The following is a 27,989-nucleotide window of genomic DNA, read 5'->3' on the forward strand; positions in this document are numbered from 1 at the left end:
TGTGGAAAACCAGAGAAGTCTTTGCTCATCTGTCTTTTATCTGGAGCAATAGTCTATTCTATATCTGTCTTGGCGTGTTTTGCAAAGGTAATTTGGGGAGAGATTTCAAATGACCTTTAGTTTAACCTTCACAGTGCTGTGATGAAGGCTTTATCTGGGCTTCAGTGGAAGGATATTGTGAAGCCTTTCTGTGGTGGATGTAGGTTGACCCATGGCGTGTCCAAGAACGGAAATTGCCTCTCTGGTAACACATTACTGTGTTCTGGTCAGAAGGGAGTCAAAACACCTCTACAAATAGCAATTTGAGGATAAACAGCTCCACAAACAGTTTTGTCCCAGATGTTTTTTGTTTGTCATGCAACGTTTTCAAGTTGTTTCCTTTTTTTGCAGAGATTAAAACAAATCCACTTTAATGTCCTGATCAATTTTCAGCTGAAATATATATGGAAAATAGTATTCACACAGCAACAGAAAGCTGTGAATTTATGGAAAATAAAATTTTTGATGGGGAAAACATTAATCTTTTTAGTATTCATTTTTATAGAAGAAAAGTAGTTGTGAATCTTTTGTGTGAAAACAAATAAACATTTTTGTGAATGATTTCTTGCTTTTAAATAGATTCTCCCCTTTAGTAAGGGAGAAGAGTTATACCAGACATTTAAGCAATCTCTAATGACTGGTATTTTTCTTCTTCCTACCACCGTCAATTCTTCTGCAGCCAGTGGAAATGAGGTCAGTCAGTTTAGGAGTCCCTTTAAAAGAAATAATATATTAATATTTATTATTATATAAATTTATTACTGTGCTGCAATGACATTTTATAACGTAGATTTTACATATATCTATTATACATAAAAACTTATATGAAGAACGCTCCTCCATTAGAGAGATTCTCCCTTACTAGCTTTAGAAAGATGCTATATTCCTACTTTGCAGATATCTAGAGCTTTTTCATCATTCTGGTTTTAGGACATTAATTGCTGAGCTTGCTATAGTATAGAATTTTTGCTCAGTACAACCTTCAACCACCTAGCCAGCTCTCAGATTTCTAGTCAAGCTCAGTAATAACTATTTTGAGGAAGTGAATGCATAAGAGGATATGCAGTTTCAGTGGGGAAACAAGAAGTGTAATATCCACAGAATATATATAGCAAACTGCGATGACTCAAGTTGGACTTCACTTAGAAAGCAGGCTCTAATACTGCTGTGATAGTAGCACAAGCATATTTAGTAACTGGAGAGGAATGCCAAATGTTTCCATACTAAACTTACATAACTGCTCTTTATGAATAAGTTTTCTTGTGCTTCGGCTCTGATTCTCAAAGGTGCTTCTCTGATTTCTGTATATGTTGGAGTCTGGTGATTTTTATTAATTAAAATTGGTTCAAGAGGATGGACTTTCTTTGAATAAATCTTATTCTCATTTTATGCCACTCAAAAGTGAACGGATGGCTTAAATTTTTCTACTGGCTATTTCTAAGACTTTCTAGAATAAAAACAGGACTTCTGGCTCTTGTATAAGTTTAAAAAAAAAAAAGGAAAAAAGATTACCAAATTAGAATATGAATTTCTAAATATTCTTATTTTCTGAATTCTCCATGAGTACTTATTGTTCTGATGTGCAATGTAGAATCAGTTATTGTTCATCAGGTAGCTGGGACAATGATTGGCTTTCTTAAGCCAGAATCTCAGGTGCCTGGACCATCAGTTAAGGATAGTCTTTAGAGATGACGTGGCAAAACTCTAATTCATACATCTCTCTCTCTCTTTTTGTTGCCTTTATTAGGAAACTACTGGAAGAATGTTGTGACCCTGGTCAGCTCTTTGCCATGACAAAGCAAAACTCCCCCATGGGAAAGAATCTCTGGTTCGATGGGGAATTTTTATATTCTTTCACTATTGACAATGCAACTTACTCTCTTTTCCCACAGGTTAGTAACTTTATTCTTATCATTTTAATTTATTACTGTATTAGTAAACTAAATGGTAACATGGTACAAAGGAATGTAAATTGGCTAACCACTTGTGTCAAGAAACGGTGCATCTTCATTTCTTGGTACAAAATGCTCTCTTCTGCTTTTTTAATTCTGCCTTTTGAAAATCATGAAATAGTGACCTGTTTATTAATATTTCTCTTGTCGCTTTCCAGTATGGGTTTTTTCAGATATAAGAAGGTGATGAGATTGGGCTGCCCTTCTTGATTTTTAAAATAGCCAGGCTTTATCATTATTCTTAAAAGTTGATTTCTGTATTTTAGTCACTGATTATGCTCACAAATTTAGGTTTCCAAACTCTGACAGCACGAAACTTCCCTTAGTTAAGCAGGGACTGTAAATCTTACATAATCATATGTCCTGTGAAGTTGCCACTTTAAATAAAACATCAAATCTGGCAAGGGGTGTGATGACACTATGCGAGCTGGCAGTGCTTCAGGACTCAGAGGTGAATCTTGAGGAAAACTTGCTTTCCTCGCATAACACTTAGAGACCTGCCGGTACTGGCATCTGTCTTGTCTTTTTTTAAAAAAATTCTTCAAAATGGCAGCTTTTGGCCTGTATTTAGATCCAAGTTCAAACTGATCGATTCCCTCGATGTCAGTAGGATTTGGCCGGCTTACATTAAAAGGGGAAGGTGGCTAGAGAACTCGAATTTTACCTCAGCTGTCCTGATGCGAATTATCTGGAGTAACTCCTTGTCCCCTTCAAATTCTCATCTAGAGTTACTTCAGTTTCAATCTGTTTAGCTAAGGGGCGATGGCAGTTTGTACAAAGGTATCCAAGTTACTTTCACGTTAATGAAGTTTACTCATGGCAGGCAGTGTAAGCCCAATAACAGAAGCCAATAACATGACTTAGTCAATCCTTGTTGTGCTTTGAATGTTAGAAGTGGTTTGTTGTTGTTCAGGAACGGTGTTTTGGGATAAGGGTAGGCTTACTGAGTGCTAGGAATTTGTAATACTGATCTAGGCTTCTTGTATTTTAATTACTATAGGAACTGATGTTAGTTGATCAGTTTATTATATTGACTTTTGTACGTGGAATCAGATATGTTTTATGTTGCTATAGATTAAAAGGAAGCCAAACATCTGGAGATGATTGATTTACATGTTACTTTAGTTTCCTAAATGAAAGGTACAAATTCTTTTTAAGCCTCATGGTTGCTGTTGAGCCATTCATACCAGGCTACTCAGTTGTTGCTATTTGTTATACACGCAGCGGAGTTTTTATTTGTTAAACTTGTCACGCAAATAAGATGTTAGAAAGTTTTAGGGAGTTTCCCGATCTCAACAATAGAGTTATGACTTGCCGATCTTTGAATTGGTTTCTTTTAGTGGAGAAAGAGTGAGGGGAAACTGAGGTACGGGGAAAAGGAAGCTGGATCAGCTGTTTTCTGTGTCAACACGTCCTCCGGAGAAGCAGTGTGACAGCTATATCTGGTTTAGGCTACAGATCTGCTGCCTTTCCACTCAGCTGTCCCTGTTACAAGGAAGCAGTTGCTGGGTCTGTGCCTCCCCTGCACTCAGCTTTCCTCAGATGTAGTCCACAGCTCTCTGCAAGCTAAATAAACAAGTACATGCTGGATGTCTGTGGAGGGTGCTTTTCCTGTCCTGCCTTCCAGCTGGAATGAGCTGGCCTGCCCTGCTGGAGTGAATTTCTGTCTCTACCTCTGAGACTGATAGAAAGGTTATAGTGTGCCACAGAGTAGCAGCTGTAAATCTTTTTTATGATATGCGTCTTATGATTTGTTGCTACAGTATTTCTTTGTTTACTGGAGATAACTGAACTCCTTGGTAGAAATGTAAACTTTGTGCCACTCAAAGATACTGGCAGCAACCACCGAAAATATGCATACCTTTTTTAACATTAAAAAAAAAAAAAAAAAAAAAAAAGCCCTACCTGGGCTGGTACAGAGAGGTCATTCTTTTGTCATGGATTTGAAAATCCATCTCGATTTGGAAAGGCTCAGATTTGAATTTGTTTGGACTAAAATCTAGCACTCTGCCCAGCCACAGCAGTGTCTGTACATCTTTTCACAGATGTACATCTTTTCACAGAAAAGTGCAGAGTACTGGATGGGCTTCTTCAGCAAGGTAAGTGCTGGTTAGAGAGAAGTCATGATCCCGGGAGCTCCAGCGGCTTCCCGGCTCCCAGGCCTGTTCCCAAAGTTTATCAGTTGGCAGGAGTGAGAGAGAGGGACCTGGGAAGCCCTGGAAAGACAAAATACGGAGGAACAACGTGAGCTAAGGAGCTGGGACTTTCAGGGTCTCTGGGTCTTCTTAGGCTTGCCAAGCAAGCTGCCGAGGGGATGGTTAGATGTTGTGTTGGGGGGGTGGGGGGAGAAGGCAGAATTTTTATGGTGTCCCAACTCTAAAACAGTTTTAAAAAGCAACTCCAAGACCAGCTCCAGAAATACGATCCTACGAATTGATGGCTGCTTCATAGCTGGCAAGTGCTGCTCAGTGCTACTCCTCCCCCTCCTCCTTTTTTTTTTTTTTTTTTTTTGGTTAGTGCCACTTTCTGTAGCTTGCTTTGTTATTCGCGTGTATTTTGCCCAAAGAGATTGCGTAAACCTCTACCAGATGAAACCCGGTTAGGCTTAAAAGCTTAGGAAGATTTACTGGTAGTGAATTCTTAAATGAAGTATTTTTCTAGCTCTCTCTTTGTTTCTAGAAAAGTACTAAACTAACTTTTTCAGGCCTCAGCTTTGAAGAACAGCGTCGATTAGTTTAGTAGCTACTGGCAAGCAATTTTTGTGAAGATGAATATTCCTTTCTAAAGTATTTAGAAGCTTAAAACCACTTAGAAAGTATGGGTTATACTCTGAAATACCCAGGGGATGTAACAGGAATGTAAAGGGCCGCAGTTATGTTGATATAATCGAAAAAATATTTCCTCTAGGATTAAAAAAAAAAAAAAAAAAAAAAGCCTCCATCCACATCAGTCTGCTAGGCTTAAGCCATTTTGTGCCTGTGGAAGGTTTCTCTTCTCAGCCCTGAACCAGCTACTAACTTATAGCATAAAGTAACTCAGAACTAAATGGGAAACTTGCTATATTTTATGGACAGGACTAAGCTTGCAATGCATCAGTGGAGACTTATGTTGAAATAGTATAAGAATCTCAGGCCTTAATGTGTAAAAAGTGACTTATTGAATGTGAAAAATGCAAAATAGAATATTTTTATTCTGAATAATTTGTATAAAGTCGTTAACACCTGATCTAACATTTTCTAATGAAGAGCTTTTCCAATGAAAAATGCTATTTCCTAAAAATACAAATTTTTTGTCTCAATTCTTTGTTTTTCAGATTTTCTTTGACGTGAAAAGATTAAAAGATTTTGATGGTGTTATGACATTTTGTTTCACCATTTTTGTAATGTAATATTTCAATTGATTTTTTTTATCCACTCTATTGGTGTTTTTTTTTTCTAAAATGTTGTTTGATTGTATTACTACTTCTTTTTAGTTTTAAGTTTTTGATAGACCAGAGGAAAAATATGTTAAAAGAAGGAAAAAAAAATCACTCTGAGAAATTGCAGCATTCTGACTTCCACTTCAGTTTATGGGAATAAAATTAAAGTTGCAAAAATTTCTGGGAACCTACAATTCCGGTTATCAGATGTGCCTCCTCCTACTCTTCCCCCCTCTATCTAGCTCATTTTTGTTATTGATTTCTAGAATTAAATATTTTGAAATGGAAGTGAAATATTACACAGAATGTAAAATCTTTCCCCTCCTGGAAAGAAATTGCTGATGGCTCCTCAGTGATGTTTCCTTCATGGGATTGTGCCGCCCTCCGTGCGGTGAGGACGGAGATCCCATCTACACCTCATCTCCTAAATGTACAATGGTGGCGTTGCCTGGAGCTATTGGATAATGTAGTGTGATTGCTATTAAAATCGAACTTTTCCTGACAGCAGCTTTGTTGTGTTACCTACTGCAATCTGCAGCATTGTTTTCCACTCTTAGGAGGCAAAGTGTTACGTTTGCATATAGCTGTAGGTCTAGATTTAATATTAACAATAGCAGGTTATTCTTTACTGTGTGCATTACCAGCTATCTCCAGCTTTATATGTAAGCCTGAAGTTTCAGTGTTAGCCAATAATTTTGACTACGTGCCTGACGACACTGAGGGTCTAGAGCTCGGAGATGCAGATCACTCTGCTGTAGCTGAATTGAGGGGGATGGGTGGGCAAACCTCTGAATAACCAGACTGTGATGGCTCAGGTTGGACACTGAAGGCCCTAGTTGACCTGTAAACGTTTTTCTCCTCTATTGTGGGCCAAACCTTTACTGAAAATGGATCTGCATGTTGGTAAGTGTTCAGGAGTCTATCCCGCAAGACATACGGATACACACTTCTAACTGTTGAGCCTAGACGTTCAGCCTCATAGCTGTGGTCCTGTTAAGAGGTGTTGAGGCATGACAGAGGGCATGACTAGCATTTGCCACCCTTTCTGACTAAAATGGAAGAAGCAGGCTCCTGTATATTCTCACAGGAATTTTTAGATGCTATGAGTAAACGTGATGTGACCGTAAGAGAAGTCGGGATGTAACTCAAAATCATGTGAGAGAAAAGTGAACTAAAAGTCATCTGTTTTTACGGTAGAGAATAAAAAATATCCTGCTCTCAAACATTTTCCAAAATTTTGCACTCCTTCCCATCTTTTTCTTCCTCCAAAGTTTGCAAACCAAACTTTAGACTTTACTGTCAGGCAACAAACTCACCATACTATTGACCTGTTTAACCAAATTGTTTTTTTTACTTGTTGGAAAAAGCTGAAAGCAAGATTTTGAGCAGAACCAACGTGAATTTCCAAGCTCTTCTCCCCCCTCCAAAAAACCACTGTGGAAAAATATTTTTGTCATGGAGAGAGAATACATTTCAAAAAAAAAAATTCAAGTTTTAAACTGGAACTTTCTAATTAGTTTGACAAAATAAAGTCAGCCATTTAAACCTTTTCTAGCTTTATTGTGTTTCACCTGAACTAATTAGACACATTAAGGTACAGGTAAATTATTTTGAATTACTAAAATATGATTCCCCACCTGCTTCCCCAAATCTCTTCAAAAATTCCACCCTGAATAATGTCATCAGATGGAAAAATGTCTACTTGCAATGAGTTTCCTGTGAGTAATCATCTTATTGCAAATGTTCTGTGAGAAATATAAAGGAAACGGCTTCAAACTACAAATAAGTTTGGGAAAGTTGGCAGTTGTTTCTGGACGCATCATGATCAGAAGATCAGGATTTGTCAAATTGTCAATTAGAGTTTATTCAAGGTGGCATTAAGGTTTAGATCCTTGCCTTTAAAATAAAGGCAAGGAAAATGTTATTGCTTTACTTGTAAGTGCAATATGGAGACATTTTCTAGTTTATCAGGATGAATGCTGTGTTATATAACATTTTATGATTTTAAATACAACTTGTGCAATAAGATATGTTAATAGGCAACATCAGTTTTTAATCCAGGATACCTATTACAATGTGGGAGCATGTTTAATTTCTCTTGGTTGCTTTCAATATTCCTCATTTGGCCAGAGATTTTTGTTACATCCTTTTGTGATGCTGGACTTGATTGTCGATGGAGTGCTGTGGCAAAGCAAGTTCCATGGTCCTACAGTTATAGCCTGCAATTAGTAAAATATTTTGTAATTATTTCAGAAAATGCAGATTTTGAAAGGGAATTTGATGTAAAATATGTGGGCTTTTTCCCTTTTTATGAGATTGTAGGATCACAGGAAAAAACATATTTAGCATGAGGAGGAAAATGTTCAATTTAAGTAAAAAGCAAGGGCTAAGAGCAGCAAATATGTGAAATTGTTAGACAGGAATGTAGTTGCTATGCAGAAACATGACTGAATATATTAAATTAGATCTGTGCAAGAAATGCAAACTGCATTAAGAGGAGAATTTAGCATACTAAGGGCAAACCCTATGTGTTATTCTGATTGATTTTAGACCCAGGTGACAGAGTTGACCCTAAAATTGTGTATAAAATGGGAAACCACCTGAAGGGAAGGGGTTAGGTTTTGATAGACTGCAGTGCTTCCAGGAGATATGAAATTATTAACTTTGGTGTTGACTTTGGTGGAAGTGTTTGGCAGTTTCTTCTTTTAGTTTTTGCTAGCAATCTAACATGTTGAAGTGCTCTGTTCAGAGTAAAAAAACTCTAATTAATTGCTATTTGGAGAAATATATTAGAACATTGGCTGAGTATTTTCTGTCCTGATTTTTTTTCTTGATCTCCTGGGTAGGGGCATGAGGTACAGACCTAACATTTACTGAGCAACTATTATATTTACTCCCATTAATTTCAGTATCTAAATTATGTTTTAGGGACTTCTTTTGAGCTGTATTTAGGCAGTATTTGGGAGTTATATTTAGTTAGTATTTGGAGGAATTACTGGTGCTGTCTTGAATTCTTCCTCCATCCCTCTTTTTTTTTTTTTTTTTTTTGTTTTTTCTCTCTTGAGCACAGTGTAATGCAAAACTATGTTCTTGGTTGGGGCTACATATACTTACTTAAAATGAAACTGTAATAAACATGTATTGTTGCAAACATGAAAATCATATTGTATGTTAAAATGAGAAGAGGTAGTTCTATGCTGTGAAGTGACATCCACGTTTTAGGACTATAATTAATAAGAGAACTTCTGGATTGCTTCATCCTGTCCCTTTTCAGCTCAAGCAGTATAATTCCATTCCTAAACTGGTATGATATAGTAACTGTAGAGACCTGACAAATTCTGATCTTTTTGAAGCATGAGTCTTCCTTCTCCAGTTACTGGGTAATCTCTCTAGTTAATCAGGATAATTGAGATCAAAATCTAGCTTAAAACTGGAGTTAAGTGAAACCCTCACCCTCACACTGAATATTGACTAGTTAAGAACTGTAGAATTGGACCATTTTGTGCAGCCTGTTAGCAAAGCAGGAATAGGGCATCAGCTATTACATCCAATCAGTTAAGCAAAAACCACAGTCTGTCCCAAAGTACTCCATACAGACAAGATGCAAACATGCCCAATGGTGAAAATCAAATTGATGCTAAAAAGACTGTGAGATGAAGTATGTATAGTTTGGAGTAATACTAGGGGATGGGCAACATGTTTTTATTGAGGCAAATTAAAAGAGAATGAGGAGTGGCTGTCTGTCACTGTTGATCACCAGATACTTTTTTTGGTCTCTCTGGGTTTGCAATAATGTGTTCAGCGAAGCTGTTTAGCCAGACTATATTTGGCACAGCTGAATTTCTGGAGTTTATCTGCAATAATGCACATGCCAAATTGGCTTTATCTCAGTTAGTGCAAATACACAAATAGGCACTGAAACTAGATCTGGCTTGCAAAGTGTCAGTTTGGCCCAAAGGCAAAGAAAGAGGAACGGCAGCCTTAACTCCGTGTTTCTGCTTCAAGTCTGAAGTGACTGCGTATCAGTCACTTTCTATGTAACAGAAGAGTTTATCCAAGCACAACCCAGTGCCTTTGCCAGACAGACCATTATATTCTGGGGCATTCACAAAAACACAGATCAGTCCCACCTCCGATATCTGTTTATGCTCAGTTCAAACCATAAATAGCCTAAAGTTAAACCTACTAATCCGCAAGCCAGAGCCATTTCTTTGTCAGCTGTTTTGAATCCCAGTCGTGATAGAGGTGTTTGGGATTTGGGGTAGGTGAGGGTGTGGAAGAGTAAATGCAGGTCAACTTATGCATTGTCAGGGATACTGAGCAATATTTTAAAATGTATGGAAACTGTGGGACTGTTGTGGAGCCAGCCTAAGACAGAAGCAACATGGAGTATTTTTGAGAAGACAGTTCAGCCAACAGTGTGTTGCTACTCTGACTGATTTGGTACTATTTGGAAAATGGTTCAAACAGAATAGCTGAGGTATTATGTGTCCAGGGCTGTGGTACCAGCTGGTGAAATGCAGGCAGCATCTTATGGCAGTGTGCTCTGGTTCGCCTTTCGACTCATGGGCCTCACAACTGAAGCTTTCTACCTCGTGTAGCGTTTTTTGACAGTACCTAGGAGTCGTAATTATGGATGAGACCTTGTTGTGCTGGGGGGTTTGTAAAGTACAGAGCGAAACCCCTGATCCGAACCCAAAGAGCAAGGGGGCAGCGTGGGCGAAGGAGGTCAGAGAGGCTATACTAATGCCGTGGGCGTTTTATGGGTTTTTCAGTCAATGTTCAGATCCTTTACAGGGACATAAGTTTGCTACTTGATAAGCCAGAAATGTTGTGGGGGAAGAATTAAAGGAAGCGGTCGCAGATGAGAAGCTGTAGCCGCAGTGAAATTCTCACATCTGATGGCAAGAAGTAACTATAGGGCATATGATTTTTTCCTTTTTTCCTTCCTCCCTTCCTCTTTATTTATTTATTTTTTTAAATATTCTCTTAATAAGAGTTAGGTCTAATCTGCCCAGAGATAGAACAGGTATGTTTGTGTTGTTTGTTTCATTGTAGCTTTATGTAACTGAGGAGATGCTCAAAGGAGACTCTTTCTTGATGCAGGGTTTTTTCCTGGCAGTGAACTCATTTATATACCAAGACTTCCACCTACAGGTGCAATGAGACCTTTGCTTCTTTGGAAGTTAATATTTAAAACTTGAGTAGGATTAAGCCTTATTATCCTGGCCACCTGTTAGCCTTTATTATTATTTACAGATTTTTATTAAGTGTTGTCTTATTAAGTTTGTAGCATTTTTATCATATATATGAATATATTTGTTGTTCAGTGTTTGTATCTCCTGACGTTAATTTGCTGTATTCTGTAGTTAATGTCTTTGGTGAAATACTTCTAAAACAGACATAAAGTCAGTACTGGTTTGTTTAAGGCTTAGTTTTGGTTCCCTTTTATGCCTGGCAGTTGTCACTTGGCAGAAGCCTGAGTAGGACTTGATGCAATATTACATATTTCTGTATATTTTTCATACAGTTCTGCTTGATTTCTGGACGTGGCTCATGTAAACTGTACTGCAGGGTGGCAGGATATCAGATTACGTTCAGAAAGTATTTCACCAGCAGCAAAGATGTAGCTCTTCTCCTCCTCCAAGTATGTAGATATTCCCTGATACAGCTTTGTTACCAAATACGAGTGGAACTGTGGTTTAGCAGTCTGCAGGCTTGAAGAAAGTCAGGGAAGGTTACACTTCTACAGAGGTTGTTAAGAAAGAGGTAGCACAGTTGCAAATCTTATAGGAGGATTATATAGCGGCTTTCCAAAGGGCCTTCACCTCCTCTTGCTTAGAGGGGAGTATAGGCTCTGCTTTACGTTTATAGAGAAATTTGCTGCAGTACAGTTCAAGAATTGACTGATGTAGCCAGGCATGGTTGATTTAGAGACCTTATAACCTGATATGGTGTGGAGGGGAAGGGCTGTGGTTTCCCCTCTGCAACAACTTGGATCATCTGAATTGTTCCCATGAGGCAGGCACTGGCTTCCAAATGACCTTTTGTACTTATATCATCAAACATAATAGTGATTTTCTTGCATCAGGATGCTGTGGATAAGTCCTGTGATGCTGGACGAGCAGTTGAAGTACTGTTTAACCTGCTGTTGGTCAGATCAAGAATGCAGGCAGTTTTTTTCCTTCTTGACCAACAGACCTTTTGCTTCTGCAGAGTCTTTAGGGGATTTTGACAGAAATCTGTGCTGCAGGTTTGTCTGCTGGCCAATAAATACCAGTCTGAGGTAATTATTTTGTGTTGGTGGCTAAAGGGGGTAGACTGTAGTGTGAGGCAAAGGCAAGGTAACTGAAGGCACAGTTTTTTTCTTTCTGGTTGAAATTGGTTGGGGTGTGACTGCTAACAGCCTTGTAGATCGGGACTTAGGTAATATAATTGAATCCCAAATGCAGGATGCTGTGGCAGCGCATCTATCTTAGACACGTCTACAAACCATGAGAATTTAGGGCTGATGACAGCTGACATTGTTAGTCTATGTATGTTGTGGAGAAGAACAACTTGTACGTGTGTATCTCGCTTTGCAGATGATTTCAAGGAAAAATGCTGAAGCCAAAGACCATGGCTTAGGCTCAGTCTACTCCATGAATCCCAGGAATACTGCCACAGGCATTTGCAGGATGTTTTCATATGAGGAACATTATTGCCAGCAAACTTTTGCATGCTTTCCTAAGTGAGCCCTTGACCTATAAGCTGAAAGTCAGCAAAGAACAGAAATGATACATGATGGGGGCCTGGCTTTACTCTTTGCCCAGAGAATGAGCCCAGTTAGAAAGGGGACAGAGGAGTTTTCCTTGGTAGTAACCTGTCCCTCTCAGTGCGGAGGAGTACTAGTTGTTTCACATAAGGATGTTCAGATCACAGCCCTTGGAAGTCAATTTTCTTAATAATGTCACAATGCCTTGGCAAGTCCACCTACCACTGCCCTAGCACTGCCCTAGAGAGTGATATGGCTGAGTGTGAACAGCTGAACTGCATAATTGCTCACATCCTATGCTTGGAAAGTGTGGGCAGACAGTTTTATTTTAAGACACTGTCTAAATTCATACAATTTAAGCTAAGGTGTGTTAAACTGACACGTGAGTGCACTGCTGATGGGGTGTCTAGTCAGTTGTTCAGTCCAATGGGGTAAATGTGCTATCTAATGTTGACATATCAGAAGTTGGTCTACAGCATCTCCGTACTTATGATTTTATGGGATGTGACCAACCTCTCTGTGTCCTGTGGTAACGAGGCTTTCCTCAGACAGAAAACGTCAATAGGGTGAAGGTGACAATGGTGACACTAACACTTCTGCATCCTTGTGATGTGCATACGCAGGCAGCTCACTCTGAGATCCCTCCTCACTCACCTTTATTGTACCATCACTGATTTTGTTGTGTCTAGTTAAGTAAATGCTATAGCTAGCTGCAAATTTATGCAGAGGAATGCCTAGCAACCACACGCAGTGATCGAGAGCACGCTTGTTAGTGCCATCATGTGCCTGCTGTACTTGAAAATGAAACACCAGTTACAAAAGAATAAGTGCTTCAGTTGTATGCCTTCAATTGAAAGACACCACACCAAAATCAACAACATCGAGCCTATTTTTACACAGTTCCCCTGGCAGTCAGAAGACTGCACAAAAGAAATGCATTCCATCACAGCACATAATCCAGACATACAGTACTCTATAATTTGACTTTTACCAAGCTAGACTTTTAGGGCAATTTTTTGTTTGTTTGTTTTTTTTAACTAACCAAAAAAAACACCTTATATCCTCCCAGGAATTTAGTAGTGCTATGCAGAGATGCACAGGCACAGTTATTTCATTCTGATGGTATCACATTAAAACCTGTATAAAATCGTAGCCTGGAGGGGATATTCAGAGGTCATTACCCCTTTGCCTCTGCCTCGTGGCAGTCAATTATATCTGGACTATACCTGACAGATATTTATCTAAGAAATTTTTGCAGCTTCCAGTAATGGAAATTCCGCAGCCCGCTTAGGCAGTCCGTTCTAGCCTCCAGTGTCCTTACACGTAGGATGTATTTCCCGTAGTCTAACTTCAAATCATCCCCTGCCTATAATTTAAGAATTTTTTTCTAATCTTTTCCACATATGACTGTTATCAAATCTCCCCACAATCTTTTTCTCTAGACTAAACAACCTCAACTCTTTCAGTCAGATCATTTTTTCTAAGCCTTAGATCATTTTTGCTTTTCTGGTTGCCCTGAAGGAAGATGTGTGACAATTAACTATGTGGTGCCCTCAGAACATATCATCAGACTTTACCTTTGCAGATGGTACAAAACATCAAGGGAATAAGGGCCACATCCCCTGAAAGACAGAGCCTAATGGCGCTTTTCTGCTGGGACAAGCCTGTATTTAGTACTGCTGATTATTCCTGTGGCCAGAAGATTACTGAATATTGCTGCTAATGGGGCAAACCTAATGTCCCAGCATACATGCTCATCCATCTTTTTTCCTTGATAAAACACGTTGAGGACAGAACAGGGAATGGGGCTCAGATATCTTCCCCTTTCTGGAGTGAGATCGCTGTGTGCTACTACCACAGCTCTGCCAATCTCTCCCCCTGAGTTGGCTGGAGACAGACAAACAATTCCCAGTGGCCACTGCCATCTCCAAGGGGCGTAGTGAGGATTATATGGAAATTCTCTTTTACCTCTTTGTTTCTCCATATGTGGAGTCAAGCTGAATTAGACCTGCCTGCAGGGCATGAAAGCTACCCTTTCTCTCTGTTGATTAATTTTTACAAGACTGTGAATATGACGAGAATGTAGAATGGGAAGATGTAGTGTATTCTGGTTGTAGGCTAGCTAACGTATTCGTAGGCTAATTCTTTAATATACATTCCTCTGTGTTATGCCATCTCCAGTCTCCTCCTTAATCTAAAACCCTCTGGCTTGTCTCACTACTTTTCCCTTGCAGCAGGGCTTGGCATATTGACAGTGTAGGTGGTTATCCCAGGAATAGTGCTGCAAATTTAATTGACAGGGTTAGGCTTAATAGGAGAAAATTTAGGTGAGAGGAGAATATAAATGCAAAGGCCACACAGATCTATTCTGTAATCCGCTATTGTGCCAGAAGAAGAAATGACAAAGCCAAACATAAATAATCTTCATATAACTGTGATACTCTTTATAGAAATTCCCCCAAGCATTTTGCAGTCATTTGAATTCAATGTAGGGTGTACTTGCACAGTTAAATCTATGCCTAGAAATTTCTGGAGAAAATTAGAAGGAAGGTTTTCACATGGTGGGGGGGAGGGGAAAGAAATATTATAGAACTCCTTTTTCCTCAGCAATAAGCAGATAGACAGGAAGAACCACTATTCCTCTTACTTCACCAACAAAAATACTGGAAGAGACATAGAGACCCTCTGTGGTATTCTGGCCAGCGTATAAATGCAGCAGAGACTGGAGCTCTCCTCTGCTCTATGATTTTAAGGATGGGATCTAAGCAGCGTTAAAGGTGGGCAAGTCATCCTGCATTTGAAGGGCATGACTACCTCAATTTGAGCTCACCAACAGCGCTTTCCTGGTTCTCATTTTGGCAGTCTTTTTGCAGCTCCTGTTCCCCAGTTTGGGGTCGGTCCTGCGAGCAGTACCTAGGGCTGGCATCCCCTCATCCTAGCATGGTGTTTGCTGTGGCGGTGATTGACATGGAAGTTGCATTCATCTTTTTGATATGCTGCAGGAGTCTGCGTTGACTAAGCAAGCAGGTGTGGTGCCATATTGTTATTCACTAAAAGCAGCACGATGGGGAAATTAGTAACCAACCGTGTTGCAAAGCAGGTACAGTGAAGCTTGGTTGTATCGTGGCAGTTGACTTCAGCATGGCAAGGATTTAGCCTCTTGCTGAACGCAGTTCTGCCAGGGATGTGCAGATTTGTTTCTGTGGTTTCTTTCCGGTAAATATAAAGAACAGCTTTTTTTACTTCTTGGCCTTTATTAGGCTTTGTTTTTATGTAAGGAGCTGAGTGATTAATCTTGTTAATCTAATCTGACTGAAAAACACTTGTTACCCCCTAGGAAAGACTTTGAGTGAAAGGGCAAGGCAAATTTGAAACAGACATTCAGACAAGATAAAAGGGAGCTTTTTATCTTCACTGTTCTTTGCTTCCATCCCAACTGATAACATCCTTCCTGTTGCTCATGCTAATAAGGAGAGTATCATCATTTACTCTCCTGCTTCACTACATCCTTGCAAGCAGGCTATGTGCAAGTCTTTCAGACTCTTTACAAACTTTTCTACTTCTCCATCTGTCTCAGTGAGTTGATCCTACTCTAAAGACTGTTAATTTTGCAAGGCAAAGACAACCTTTTTTGCATGCTTGCACACTGCCTGGAAGCATGGAGTCCTAGTCTACTATGTGTGAGGATGGTGAACGTAATGATATGCCATAATGGTCAACAATGGCATATTAAAGTGAGGTTGTCCATAATTTTGTTTGCTCTTGTTTTCTGTTTTGTTTTTAAGTGGTACAAAGATCTTTGGCATGTGGCCCAATGGAAGAAATTAAATCAGAACTGGGGTCCCGCTTTCTTGTTGTGGTAGTGGGAATGTTATTTTCCACAACTGTTTTTTTGAAAGGGGCTCACATGCTGTCTCCTTCAGGTATTAATTTATCCCAGATTCTCATCATGATGCCTGGATAGTCCCCGTGTTTTGGGAGTTTTAAACTGACATATCTGATTACTCCAGATTAGACTATCTGAGAGATGAGGAAAGATGTAGAGAAAACCTATGTAGTGATAATTAGTAATGGATGTTTCTTTTTAAAGTTTGATATGTGGTCCCACTGGGCAGTGGTAAGGCTGAATACTTCTCTGAAACCTGCTGCTATGTGAAGCCTCCGAGTAAATAGGCATTCCGGTGAAGACCAAACACTTGCTCTTTGTGATTTCAAAGGGTCATCTTTCATTAGAGATGAAAAATGCAGAGGCAAAGTTAGAAAGTGTTAGGGATGGTTCTGCTCCAATGTAAATTAGGTTCTGCCTGTTTGCTTCATTGCTAGTATTTTGATCCTGCAAGGAGCATAGCTGATTCAGAGTAATTAGGTATGGAAGGGATAATTTGTGTTTTTATTCTTTAAAATGTAGGCTTTTAGCCATTCTTTCCATTTTCCGAGCTTCTAAAGTTTGATACGCCAATGATCTCCATCCAGTATTACTCATTACCTCTGTAAAACTTGATTTTTGCACTGGTTTGGTTTGTCCAATACATGTTAATAACTACTTCCCTCTTATCCTTCCTCTTTATTTTCCGTATTTTTGAGTACTGTTGGGTCTGCACTTTGTATGACTTTGTACTTTTTTTTCTTTGCCAGCTTTAATTGAGGGGTAATATTTGTCTATGGTAGGGTAATCTGAAAGGGCAGCAAGCAAGTCACTTGTATATGTTTACAGAAATGTAAACTTGTAAAAATGGCACCGTCTTACTCAACAGAGCCACTTCTTTCATATCCCTAAGATTTATCTTCACGCTCTACTGAGAAAAGCAAATTTTCATTTCTGTTATTCCTTCAAAGCATATTCAATCACAGAAAAGCAAGTTGGATTGTATAGTGTCATGTTCCTAACTAGTGTTGCCAGCTTAATAGTTTTTTTTTTTTAAGCTGTATTCGTCAAGTGCTGACATTTTACATGGCTCAGTTACCCTTGCTTTTCCATGGAGTTTACAACGTACAAGGCAGACCAAAATCAAACCTGATTTACTAAGAGACCTAACAGAGATCTTGATTTCAAAGATTTCATGTTCCAATGGTAGGTACTTTCCCTTTAAGCCTGTAGGAGCAAAACTCTGGTTTGGCAGTTGAGACAGGAGCTTTCCATGCCTAAGCTGATATTTCAGCAGGAATCTGACTGAAGGGGAAAAAATGTAAAACTACAGCAGAAATTCCTTTTGTTTGATAGCAGCAGAAATTTTGGTAATAAGAAAGTAAGCTGAACTATATATACTTATAATAGTGTGTGTGTGTGTGTGTGTATATATATATATGATTAATTCTGTTACAGGTAAGAGAGTGAGACTAAATCAGAAATGTTTTTAAAAATCTACAGATTCCAGTGTACTTTTTAATTAGCTATTGTCAAGGAGATCTGCTGTCTACAGCATCCCTTTGGATCAAACTTGATGTAGAAGACTTTGTCATCCTTCATGCTGCATAGCGCAAAGAAATCCACTCCCAGACACCAGAGGCTGAGCCTTTGGCTTGAACCTGTTCAGAAGGGGACTAGTTCATGGCTCCTTAATGTCAGAGTAGCCTAGCCTACCTTTCTTCTGATTTCTAGCCCCAAACCCCTGTACTGAGCTGTTGCTGACAGCTCCCTGGGCTGCTGTTTACATTTTCTGTAATGCCTTTTTCACCACCTGTTTGTCTATGGCTTTGAAATTTCTCCTAGATAATCTCCAGCCTGCTGCCTCTATTCTTCAGTCTTCACTAGCATCGCTTATTAGTTGGCCTTTTAGTCACAGTTAGGGGGTCGATTAACTCCTCCGTTAATCCTTTCTGGGCTACTGTCATGTTGCATGGAGTTTATATAGCTTATGATTGACCTTAGAAACAGAGAGTCATTGCAGTGGTAAAAATGAGGAGCCTGAATGGGATTTCCCACCTGTATTACAGCAGTGCAACTTTTCTGGCTTCTGTGAAGTTACCTCTATTTTATGCTGCTAGGAGATTAAACTTCTACATAAGGGTGAGACAACCCCCTTCCACACAAGTGCCACCCCATTAGTCCAGTCCTGGCATAATTTGCACCCCTGGGGTGAAACTCAAAGTGTTCTAGAAATGAATTGCACATTTTCATGATCAGTTTTTCAACTGTAAAATGATTTGCTCATGATTGGTGTCAGGGGTTACAGTTGCTTTGTTATCACCTATTCCTTTATTGTCTGGATGTCTTTTTTCTAGTATTACTAGTAATACTGTGTAATAATGGTCTCCTGTTATGATAACAGCTTTGTTGTGGCTTTAAAGGCATAAGAACATGGATAAAATAAGCTTTGCAAGGAGAGGTAATATCTTTTACTAGAGCAATGTAAGCCTGGCTCTTGTAGAGCACTTTCTATTGGCAGATCTTGAAATACATAAATCACTGTTGTAATCTCTGTTTTATAGATGAGGAAGCAGACATTTACCTAAGGTCATTAGTCGAACCTAGAACAGAACCCCAGTTTAATGAACATATATTATGTAGGCTCTCTCTTCAGTTTGTTTCAAGGAAACAATGTGTGGTTTTTAGCGTCTTTAATTCTAACATGAGATACTGGTATGTTCTCTGTTTGCCTGATCCAAGCTGCTCAGCTTCCAGTTTTGCCCAGTATAACTCAATGGTAAAAGAGGACTTTAGAAGGTTCGCTGTCCTGAAGAAGTCTTTTGGTTTTGGGTTTTTTTTTCCCTCCTTTCTGGTGGAATTTAAGATCATCTTCTATGCTCGATGCACTAATTTCTGCAGTGAAACTGTCTAGTTTGACCAATGTAAAGTCAAAACAGGCAACAAAAGGCAAAGTGATTACTATTTTGCAGAATGACTGCATGCAGAGTCAGGAATTTTGATTAGCTGGTGTTTACCTAACTTCAATTGAATAATATTTTTATTTTGTTTATTCCTCCATAATTGATCTTATGTATTTTCAGAGTCTTCCTACAGTGGGAAGTTCTCAGTTATGGCATTGTGCTGTATCTGTAATTATGTTGTTTTTGCATGTCTGGACAAGCAATATCTCATCTTGTTAGTCCTCTCCCCAACCTCCTATGTAAGAGTATGTGTTATCATTGATAATTGATATCATTATCAATTTCTTCCTTTTGGTCTCTGTTTGTTTCTCTTTTTTGTTTTGGGGATTTTTTTGAGGTTTTTTTTTTTGTATTTTTGAATCACAAAACTACCATGAGCAATTCTGAGTCCATTCTCAATTAACCTGTGAGGATGATGTTTGTCTCTGGAATTTTAAAGTGATTTTGTTAGTATTTTAATGCTTTTCAGGTAAATTTTTTGGAAGCGTTATAAAATTATTTTGTTAAATATGTTATTGGCAGGGCAGGCATGGCTCGCTCTCGAAATCTCCTCAAAATTTGAGTAAGTATAGAAAATCTAAGGCGTACAACCTTCCTAATTTCCAGCAATCCATTTAACAACCCTTTTATCTGTGGATTTAAGAAGTTTCTTCAGTGTTCAGGCAAATAGGTCAACATCCTGTTTTCTGTTGTACTTCCAAGGAAGAAAAATAGAGCATAACTTGCAAAAAGGTGGCAAGTATGTGCATGTTTTTGATAACTAGCCTTTCCCCCAAAATTCATGAAAGTTTTTGTTAAAAAAGTATTTTCTCTAAAATTGTGCTTTCAGGGCATTTTTCATTTCACTGACATATTCCTAACTACCGTTTACAGGCACTGTACTCCAAATGCCTGTCAGAAGGAGTCAATTTAAAAAACATGGTTTTGTACTTTAAAATGTGTCTTTTGATTGCCATATCTTTATGTTTTTCCTTCAACAGATGTCTAGCTACTTAGTGAAGGGAGGAAAAAGCTGCCTCCACAAAAATGATGAGCTATTTTTTTTTTTTTTAATACTTTGGCTGTATGTTAAGAGCAATTTACGTTGTGCATTGATATTCTTCCCACTCTTTTGGGATATGTAGGGAATCATTTATGATGGTTTCATTTGAATGAAGAATAAGAATTTTAATCTGAGAAAAGGAACAGAAAATAACAGATAAAATATAGGCTATATTGCAGTCCTCATCCTGCAGATTCACTGTTATTTGGAATTACCACTGACTGTGCTTGGAGTGCCATGAAAAGAGTGCTTGCAGATCAGATCCTAAGCATGTGTCTGATACTTATTATTCTATCTGCCACACTTAACCTAACATGATTTTTCAGATATTTTGACACCTACAGATGCAAAGCACTCTCTGTCATTATCTCCAGTGCAGCAGATTTTAAAGGCAGCGGGAACCCTTATGGCCCTGTCTGACCTCCTGAGTAACTTCAGCTGTAGGATTACATCAGGTGATACCTGAATCTAGCGCAGTAGCTGGGGCTAAAACTGCAGCATGTTATTACTACAGTGCTATGCTTGCTGTGCTACAGCAGTTACTGCTGCTGGATACAAAAGATTCTTTGTGACAGAGAATTTTATCGTATCCCCTGTAATGAGTTCCAGTAACTAATTGCTCCTTTTGCATCCAGAAGTCCATATCTTGTTTCCTCCATCCCCAGAAATACAAATAGAACAGAACTTTTGACTTTGCCTGTCAAACTGTGCAATATCAGAACACATCATTATAAATTAAAACACTGACTTTTAGAAAGTTTGTTAGCTAGGTCTACCTTGCAGACAAAACAACGTATAAAATATATAACCTCATCAAGTCACATGAACAGTCAAAACGCAAATGATAGTATAACGCACATCCTGATTGGAATCAGGATGCTGAGAAATGCTAGTCATTATCCTAAATGAAAAGCTCATTATAGAAACAATATGGATAGATGTTGATGGAGAAAATATGTTAATTTCTATTTCTAGACATATTTGCTTGTACCACTAACTGAGTGACTGAACTTCTCTAATTTTATGCTCTAGGTTCCTTAAAGCACCACTCTGGCTGTGCAAATGGATATAAATCACATAAGTGTTTGGAGATGGTGAAAATCAGGATCTCTTGGGTATAGGATCAGCTGTGTAGGATATTACCTCATCTGCTGGGTCAATAATAAGAACCCACTTTTCTATTATGGTTATTGTGCAGTCATTTAAATATCTTTTCATTTATGAAGCTTATTGTTTAGCTTATTCATTGTAAATTTCCCTACTTACTGGTTATCCACAGCCATAACAATCTGTAGTTGCGTTTTTGTCATTATACTCTATGTATCTAAATGTGTGTATGCTTTATATATAAATGAACATAAAATTACATCATTCAGCCCTTAGAAGTAACTGACAATGTTATATCTACCAATGACACCTCTATTGCAAACTCCTCATGCTATGACTTGATATTTCTCCATGAGTACACATGCTTCTAGTTAGGAACTACACATTTTTAATCTGTCTAGGGTGTGAGCTTTTCCATTAGAGAATTATCCTTCATATTAGCCAGATCTCCAGGCCTTAGCAAGAGCCTAAACTCATGGGTTTTTTTCCCCCTCCTTTTTGGAATACTTGCTGTACACAGCTGCAGAAGGAAGGAGAGAAATGGCAAGTGCCAGCTGCCTGAGATCTTGCAACCTGTTACGAGATGCTCTGGGAGAGCATAGCTTTTCACCTTTTACTGACTCAATGTATGAAACCCAGTGCAGCTATTCCATGGGTTACTCTGTGGGAAGAGGCAGAGGTGCTTGTGGATTAGTTACTGTATCCTGAGATGGTGGATGTGACTGCATGTGTCATATTAGTGAGAGGTTTCTGTGATGTGAGGCTGCAGGCCAGGATGAAATGGCATTTCATGGGGTTTCTGTGGGCACAGGACGGTGGTAGGAATCAAACTGTGGCTTCTTTCTCTTTAGCACCCCGTGTGCTTGTCAGGTAAGTGCATTTGGGATAAAAGTCCTAAATCAGGAGAGAATGACTAGCTTATATGTTGATGGAGCCATAGTGGAGGAATATGACGTAGGTGAGGGACACACACATGAGTCTTATTTATAATATCTGAGGCTTGAGAGTCTGAGGAAATGTTTCATGTGAACCCCTGGATGATAGATTATAGCTTGTACCCTGAAGCATGTGGGTTCTCCTCTTGTTCTGCTGTGGTATTACTTCTCTGGGTATGCAGTTCTTAAGTCTGTATAGAGTCTTGTTATATATCAATTACTGCATGTTCAATAGAGCTATAGCATTTCTTTGGGAATCTGGATGTCTGAATTTTAAATAGGAGTGGGAGAAGTGTTTTAAACAGAATATTGTAGCCTGTGACCCATAACTTTGCCAAACTAGATGTGAAAGACTTGCCCATTATGAATTCTCATGTAGAATCATTGCTGCTTTATCTGTAGCAAAATGTTTTAAAACAACCTCCTCTTCACTTAACTGCAGTATTTGAAGTGTGGTATCTGTCAATCAGTAGTGTCTACAAGTTGTATCTCCTCTTCAGGCTTCATGAAATGTTGATGAAAATTTTCTCTACTGAAATGGAAGCCATGTAATTGGACATTGTTTCAAACAAAGAGTCAGGCCATTAATTCATTAATATCCATAAACCTTTCAGGTGAATTGTGATTTAAATGGTAAAAGATTATGAAATTCACAGGCTTATCTTTTCTATCATCAAGACTTGCAGGTCTTTCACGCTCAGGAAGGACCATTACCTTGCCTAGATTTTTTTTTACCATCAAGAGGATGGTAACTACAAGAGGACTCTGATTAAGTAAACTTCTTACATTATGTGCGTTCAAGTTATCTCTAGCTCTGAATAAAGATGATAGCCTAGCTGATTTTATTTCATAGCAAACAAGTGTTGTTAATCCAGTAGGCAAGCATAGTTGACAGCAGAGGTAAAGTCTGATGATATCAGTAATGTTTTTGACAAGAAATAGCATAAGAGAATTTCTCTTTATGTCCTCTTTTGCTTTCTGCCTCCCAAAGCCCGTCCATTTCTTCTTTGCTAAGACAGCTTCTTGGAAAGTATTCTCCTCAGCGTGATAGCAAGATGCAGGCTGGAGATGTGGCTTCCAGCTCTGGCTCACATGCTAGATTGTGACCACTCTCCTTCCATATATGATCACAGGATTTTAGCATTACTGTGTATGGCCCCTGTGCCCACCTACTCTTCCATATTGGCCTGTTTTGTTTTGGCAAATAGCTTCCTTCTGCAGGTGGGTGCATGTAAAGGACTCCTGGTACAGTTGAACCAGCCATAGCTTCTGTCTATATGCCTTACAGATTTATCAGAGAGATGAGCCTCATGTGGCTAGTTTCCATATACTAGGTGAACTTATCTGTACTGGTAGTAGAAACAGTGAAGGTAAATGTTCCAAATGGGCCATCCCTCAGTAAGGCAAAGGGGGAGCTGAATAAAAAGGACGAGGAAATGCAGGCTGTAGCCGTTCCAGAAACATACATTTGTCATATCTGTTCCCAGCAAAGAAGGGGTACAAATGCATGTTGAGGGGCATGAAAAAGTAATTAGGAATAGAAAAGAGAAGCTGTAAAAATAATCTATTTTTATTTAAGCTACTTGTTCTCTTCATGTTCTGAAGTCATTACACCTTTATTTACTGGGGTAAAAATCAGTACTGGGGTACTTGATTGTTTACTTGGTTGTTACGGAGGAATGGTCTGGTAATCTTTTGTTTGCAGGTATCATGAATGGCATTGTCAGGAGCAGCACAAAATGGGAAGATCTAAATGGCCCATTTGTGCTTTTATTTTGTGCAGAATCTTTTCTAGTTGTGGTGAAAATATAGAAACAGAAGAAAACCTAATTTGACTTTCTAAACACAGGTCATCTTTCTAGAGATTATTTCCCTAAGGGAAGAAAACTTTTTTTTTTAATTATAAATCTGACATTTTTTAGCTGGATGCAATTGAGAGGGAAGATATTCTACAACATTCACAATATCATTTTGCAGTCATTTTTTTCTGACTACATCTGCCCTTTAAAGGCTATACAGACATGAGTAGAGAGCAACACCACTTGAATAACTCTCTTTAATTGACTGTCTGAGAGAGCTCTAAAAATAAGCTTACAGAGAGCTTCTCAGAGAGATGAAACTAGAGGACACAGTTACATGTCTTATCAAAAGCCAGCAACCAGGCTGTCCTGTTTTTTTCCTTAAGACTCCTCATGTGAATAAAGAAAAGGAAAGGAGAAGTTAGAAGATGAAGTTTGGGCAGTATCAAAATCGGACAAGTCAATTTTCAAGGGTAGAAGGCCATGGCAGTCCTCATATGGATTTCTCCCTTTGTAAAAGGATCAAAACTAAAGCAAGTACAGTAAATAAAATGGAGTGGAGTGGTTTCCTTTTCCAGAGGAACAGGCCTGGCAAGGATATGTGTTTAAACATGCTGCGTGGAACCTATGGACATCTGTCATGCTTGGATGTTAGTGTTATATGCTACCATGTGCTGAGAGTGGGTTCAGCATGAGGCTCGCTACCAACCTGTCTCTATAGGGCACCTCAGTGCTCTTAACTGATAAGCTCTTAAATCATGTGCTGTCTTCCCACTGCCCTCTTCCCCGTTACAAGGCTCAAGTGTTTACCATTAGGAAACTCTTCTCCCCTAGCCTAGCATGTGAAAGGGCCTGAAGCAGGCCCCCAAAAACTAGTGAAGTAAAAGCTCTCCACACCTTGCAAAGATTGGTGGTCTGCAGTGTTTAGCACTCAGGAAATAATCCAGTACATCCTTGTTGTGTTCATAGTTTCCTGCTGAATAAGTCACCTTGATGATCACTGGATTACCCTGGAATTGCGCGCATTTCTTTTTTTCCAGATAAGACTTCAGTGAAAAATTGAGTTAGCTTTAATCAAAAAGAAAGTTGAAAAACTATTCATCAGGTCTGACAATACTTAAAAATATACACACATATACATATGTTTGATATAATATTAGCTGTTCTGATTTCCAGCATCTCTGTGATGTTTTGTTCAGCTGACAGGAGAGTGTCGCATCTTACTAAGACAGACTTCTGACATTGTCCTTTGAGAACTGCAACCCAGAGATGGAGGACTGGAAGGTGGAACACACTAACATGAGTAAGATGGGCTGGGAGCAGGCCATCAGGAATAGAGTGGTAGTATTTGCTTAGAGTCATGGGTTAGTCGAGGTGCAAAAAGCACGGAGGTGCCAGTCTGCCCTAGTGCCATTCCCAAAGTGAGGCCGGAGCTGACCAGGGTGCTGACCCGCACTGCGCCCCGCACGCCCGCGCTGCCACGTCCGCCTGCGCTGTGCCCCATATGCCCGCACCGCAGCCTCCACACGCACCCTGCCCTTCTTTCCCCAGCTGCTACATGGCAGAAGCTAGCAGTGAACCAATCCCACAGGTCACATTAAAAACTACCTGGCTGATGCTGAAGGGCGCAAGAAACGGTGTGCATTGACAAGGTCCCTTCCAACCTGAATCATTCTATGATCCTAAAAGCGAGTGGCACACTGACCGTAAGGTATGTTAACAGCAGCCTCCCTTTATGTGAAATTCATTTTTTTCTATGGTGCTGTTCGTGAGTCTTGTGGTTGCCTCAGTACACAGGATCTAACTGAACTTCTAGCTTTTAGATCCTGATGTGCACACTGCACTACTGTTGCTTCTGTCTTGAAGCATCAGTAGTCCGTGAAGTCCCTGAAGTCTGGCCCCATGCTTTGCTGTGCTCTCAGCAGCGCACTGAGCTGCCTGTATGAAGTTCTGTGTTGGCTTGTAGCAAATGATGTTTTCTGTTTGTTTGAGGAACCTACACAATTATATAAGGACATGACACTGTCCCCCATCTTAAACTTATATTAGTAAATATTTCATTGTTGACATAGAAATTGTTATTGTTCATTCAAATGAGTTCATAAAACTTTAAGAGAAGATGTAACAAGTTGATGAATTACTCTTGTGGCTCACTGTGTAAAATACTATTCATTTTGAGGGCTTTCGTTTTCATTACTGGAAAAATTAAACAGCCTATGGAAGCTTCATCGATTTTATAATGAAAAGCTGACAGCTTTAGATTAAATATTTGTGTCTTGTAAATGAGCATTCTTCGAAAAAAAATTTTTTGCTGATTTTTATAACAGCTTCTCCCCCCCCTTTCCCTCCCCCCTAGCCTCATCTTAAAAACTTGTATTTTCATAAGTTTTAGGCATTAGACTACACAGCACCGTGGCTTCCTCTGATGACTTCCTTGTTTGCTAAATATACTTCATATATTTTATTCTTATTTTGCTAGTCACTCACTATATGTAAATCCCACTGGGTTGCTAACCGTCTGTATTACTTTTCAGCAAGATCTTTTAATCCTGGCTGTACCTTTCTATAGAAAGGCAGCCTGAAAGAAAGATAGCGCTTTAAATGAAAACCTATACCTTTGTTCTACAAATTCATATTGTTTTCTTTTCTAAATTGCATCCAAGCATACTATGTACTTTTTTAACTCTTATGGGTCAGCTTTTCTTGTGTTGTTAGTTACAACACTAGGTAACTTGGATACCATCTTGGTATATAGCTGAGGGACAGGCTAAAGATGTGGGATGAAGCTTAAAGCAGGCTCCTGACCTGGCTGAATACAATGTTTTTTTGGTAGTAGGTACATTAACGATTCTTCAAACTATTTCTCATTTCTTCGTGTAGCTTCTGTATTTGTTTTCATGGTATGCTGTGGCATGAAGGAGGAGTATTGCTTACTCCTCTGGCTTCATGCCATCCTTTTGTCCAATTCAATAATGCGTTTAAATGGATCCACTATTTCTGTAAGATGCTCTTACATATTGAATTTTTTTGTGTTTCCTAACAGCCTGATATTGTGAGGCTTCTTCCAATCACTACCCATAGGCTATTCTAAACACCTGAAACACCAGAGCCCATAAAATGTTTCCTAGCTAGCCCCTCTCTGTTGTGGTTCACTCTGCTATTTATACTCATTTACTTGACTGGAACCAGGGAGAATTGTTTGCTTTTTACTGAAATAAAGATTTGAAAATGTATCTATCTGCATTGTTTTTGTAAAATACAGAATTTTCAAAGTCTGAAAGTTGGCCTAAAATAGTCAGACAGTTTCTATATATAAGATAAATGAAGCTAGCTTAAGGGGCTTAATTTTTCTCATTAAGGCAGAAGAAGAAAAAAAAATTTGCAAGAATCATTTAAAAAAAAGTCAACGATACTTCCATGCTGCCAGAAACTACATTCCGTGTTTAAACTCCACTCAACCTCTAATTGCAAATTTCCTAGAGAGATCAATCCTTGCGAGTTGTCTTTGATGTCTTTTTAACCAGCGATTCTCAATAGATGCCATTGATTCATCTGAACTATTTAAGGGTAAAGCAAACGCAAGATACATGTTTTCTGATTAGTGTGCTTTTCCTTGTAGAAACTCATTGTTTAATGTCGTAGCTAAATGGAAGCATGTCATCTTGAAGATTTCCTAAAAAATAAAAGCCAAAAGCTTTAAACTTTACCTATTGTAGAATAACTAAGCTTTAAACTTTACCTATAGTAGAATAACTAAGCGTGTATTTTGGTGCCTGTATAAGTTGATTGATTTCCTTTGTTGCAGCTCCTTACTCATATCACTGGGATCAGAGGGCCCTAAGGAGTTCAGAGAACCGTTCCTTTGTTTTAGTGTTTTCATCTTTTTTACAAGGTAGAATTGGAAGCCCCTTATACTTTTATGAGCTGAATTTAACCTTATTTATTGCATATACTATGTGCTGCTACTAAGATTTTCGAGAACTTAGTGTTTCTATAACTGGATGAGCTTTTTAGTTAATCAGCCACATGCATGCAGATGGGTCTTCTGACAACTTCTTCAGGCCCTTCCTGCTTGCTGTCATCGCTTCCCTCGCAACGCTCCATGCAGGCTTTTA

At 38.9% G+C, this 27,989-nt stretch overlaps 1 protein-coding gene across 1 annotated transcript in view; it reads left to right on the forward strand.

The window, feature by feature from the left end:
• Positions 1-27,989, forward strand: part of ST8SIA1 (ST8 alpha-N-acetyl-neuraminide alpha-2,8-sialyltransferase 1) — a 138,376-nt gene that overhangs the window by 32,024 nt on the left and 78,363 nt on the right. The window contains exon 2 of the mRNA XM_068949611.1: positions 1,787-1,931. Coding sequence (XP_068805712.1) covers positions 1,787-1,931 — 145 coding nt within the window. The remainder of the gene's footprint in view (positions 1-1,786; positions 1,932-27,989) is intronic.

Source organism: Struthio camelus, chromosome 1 (genome assembly GCF_040807025.1).
Source record: "Struthio camelus isolate bStrCam1 chromosome 1, bStrCam1.hap1, whole genome shotgun sequence".
NCBI lineage: Eukaryota > Metazoa > Chordata > Aves > Struthioniformes > Struthionidae > Struthio > Struthio camelus.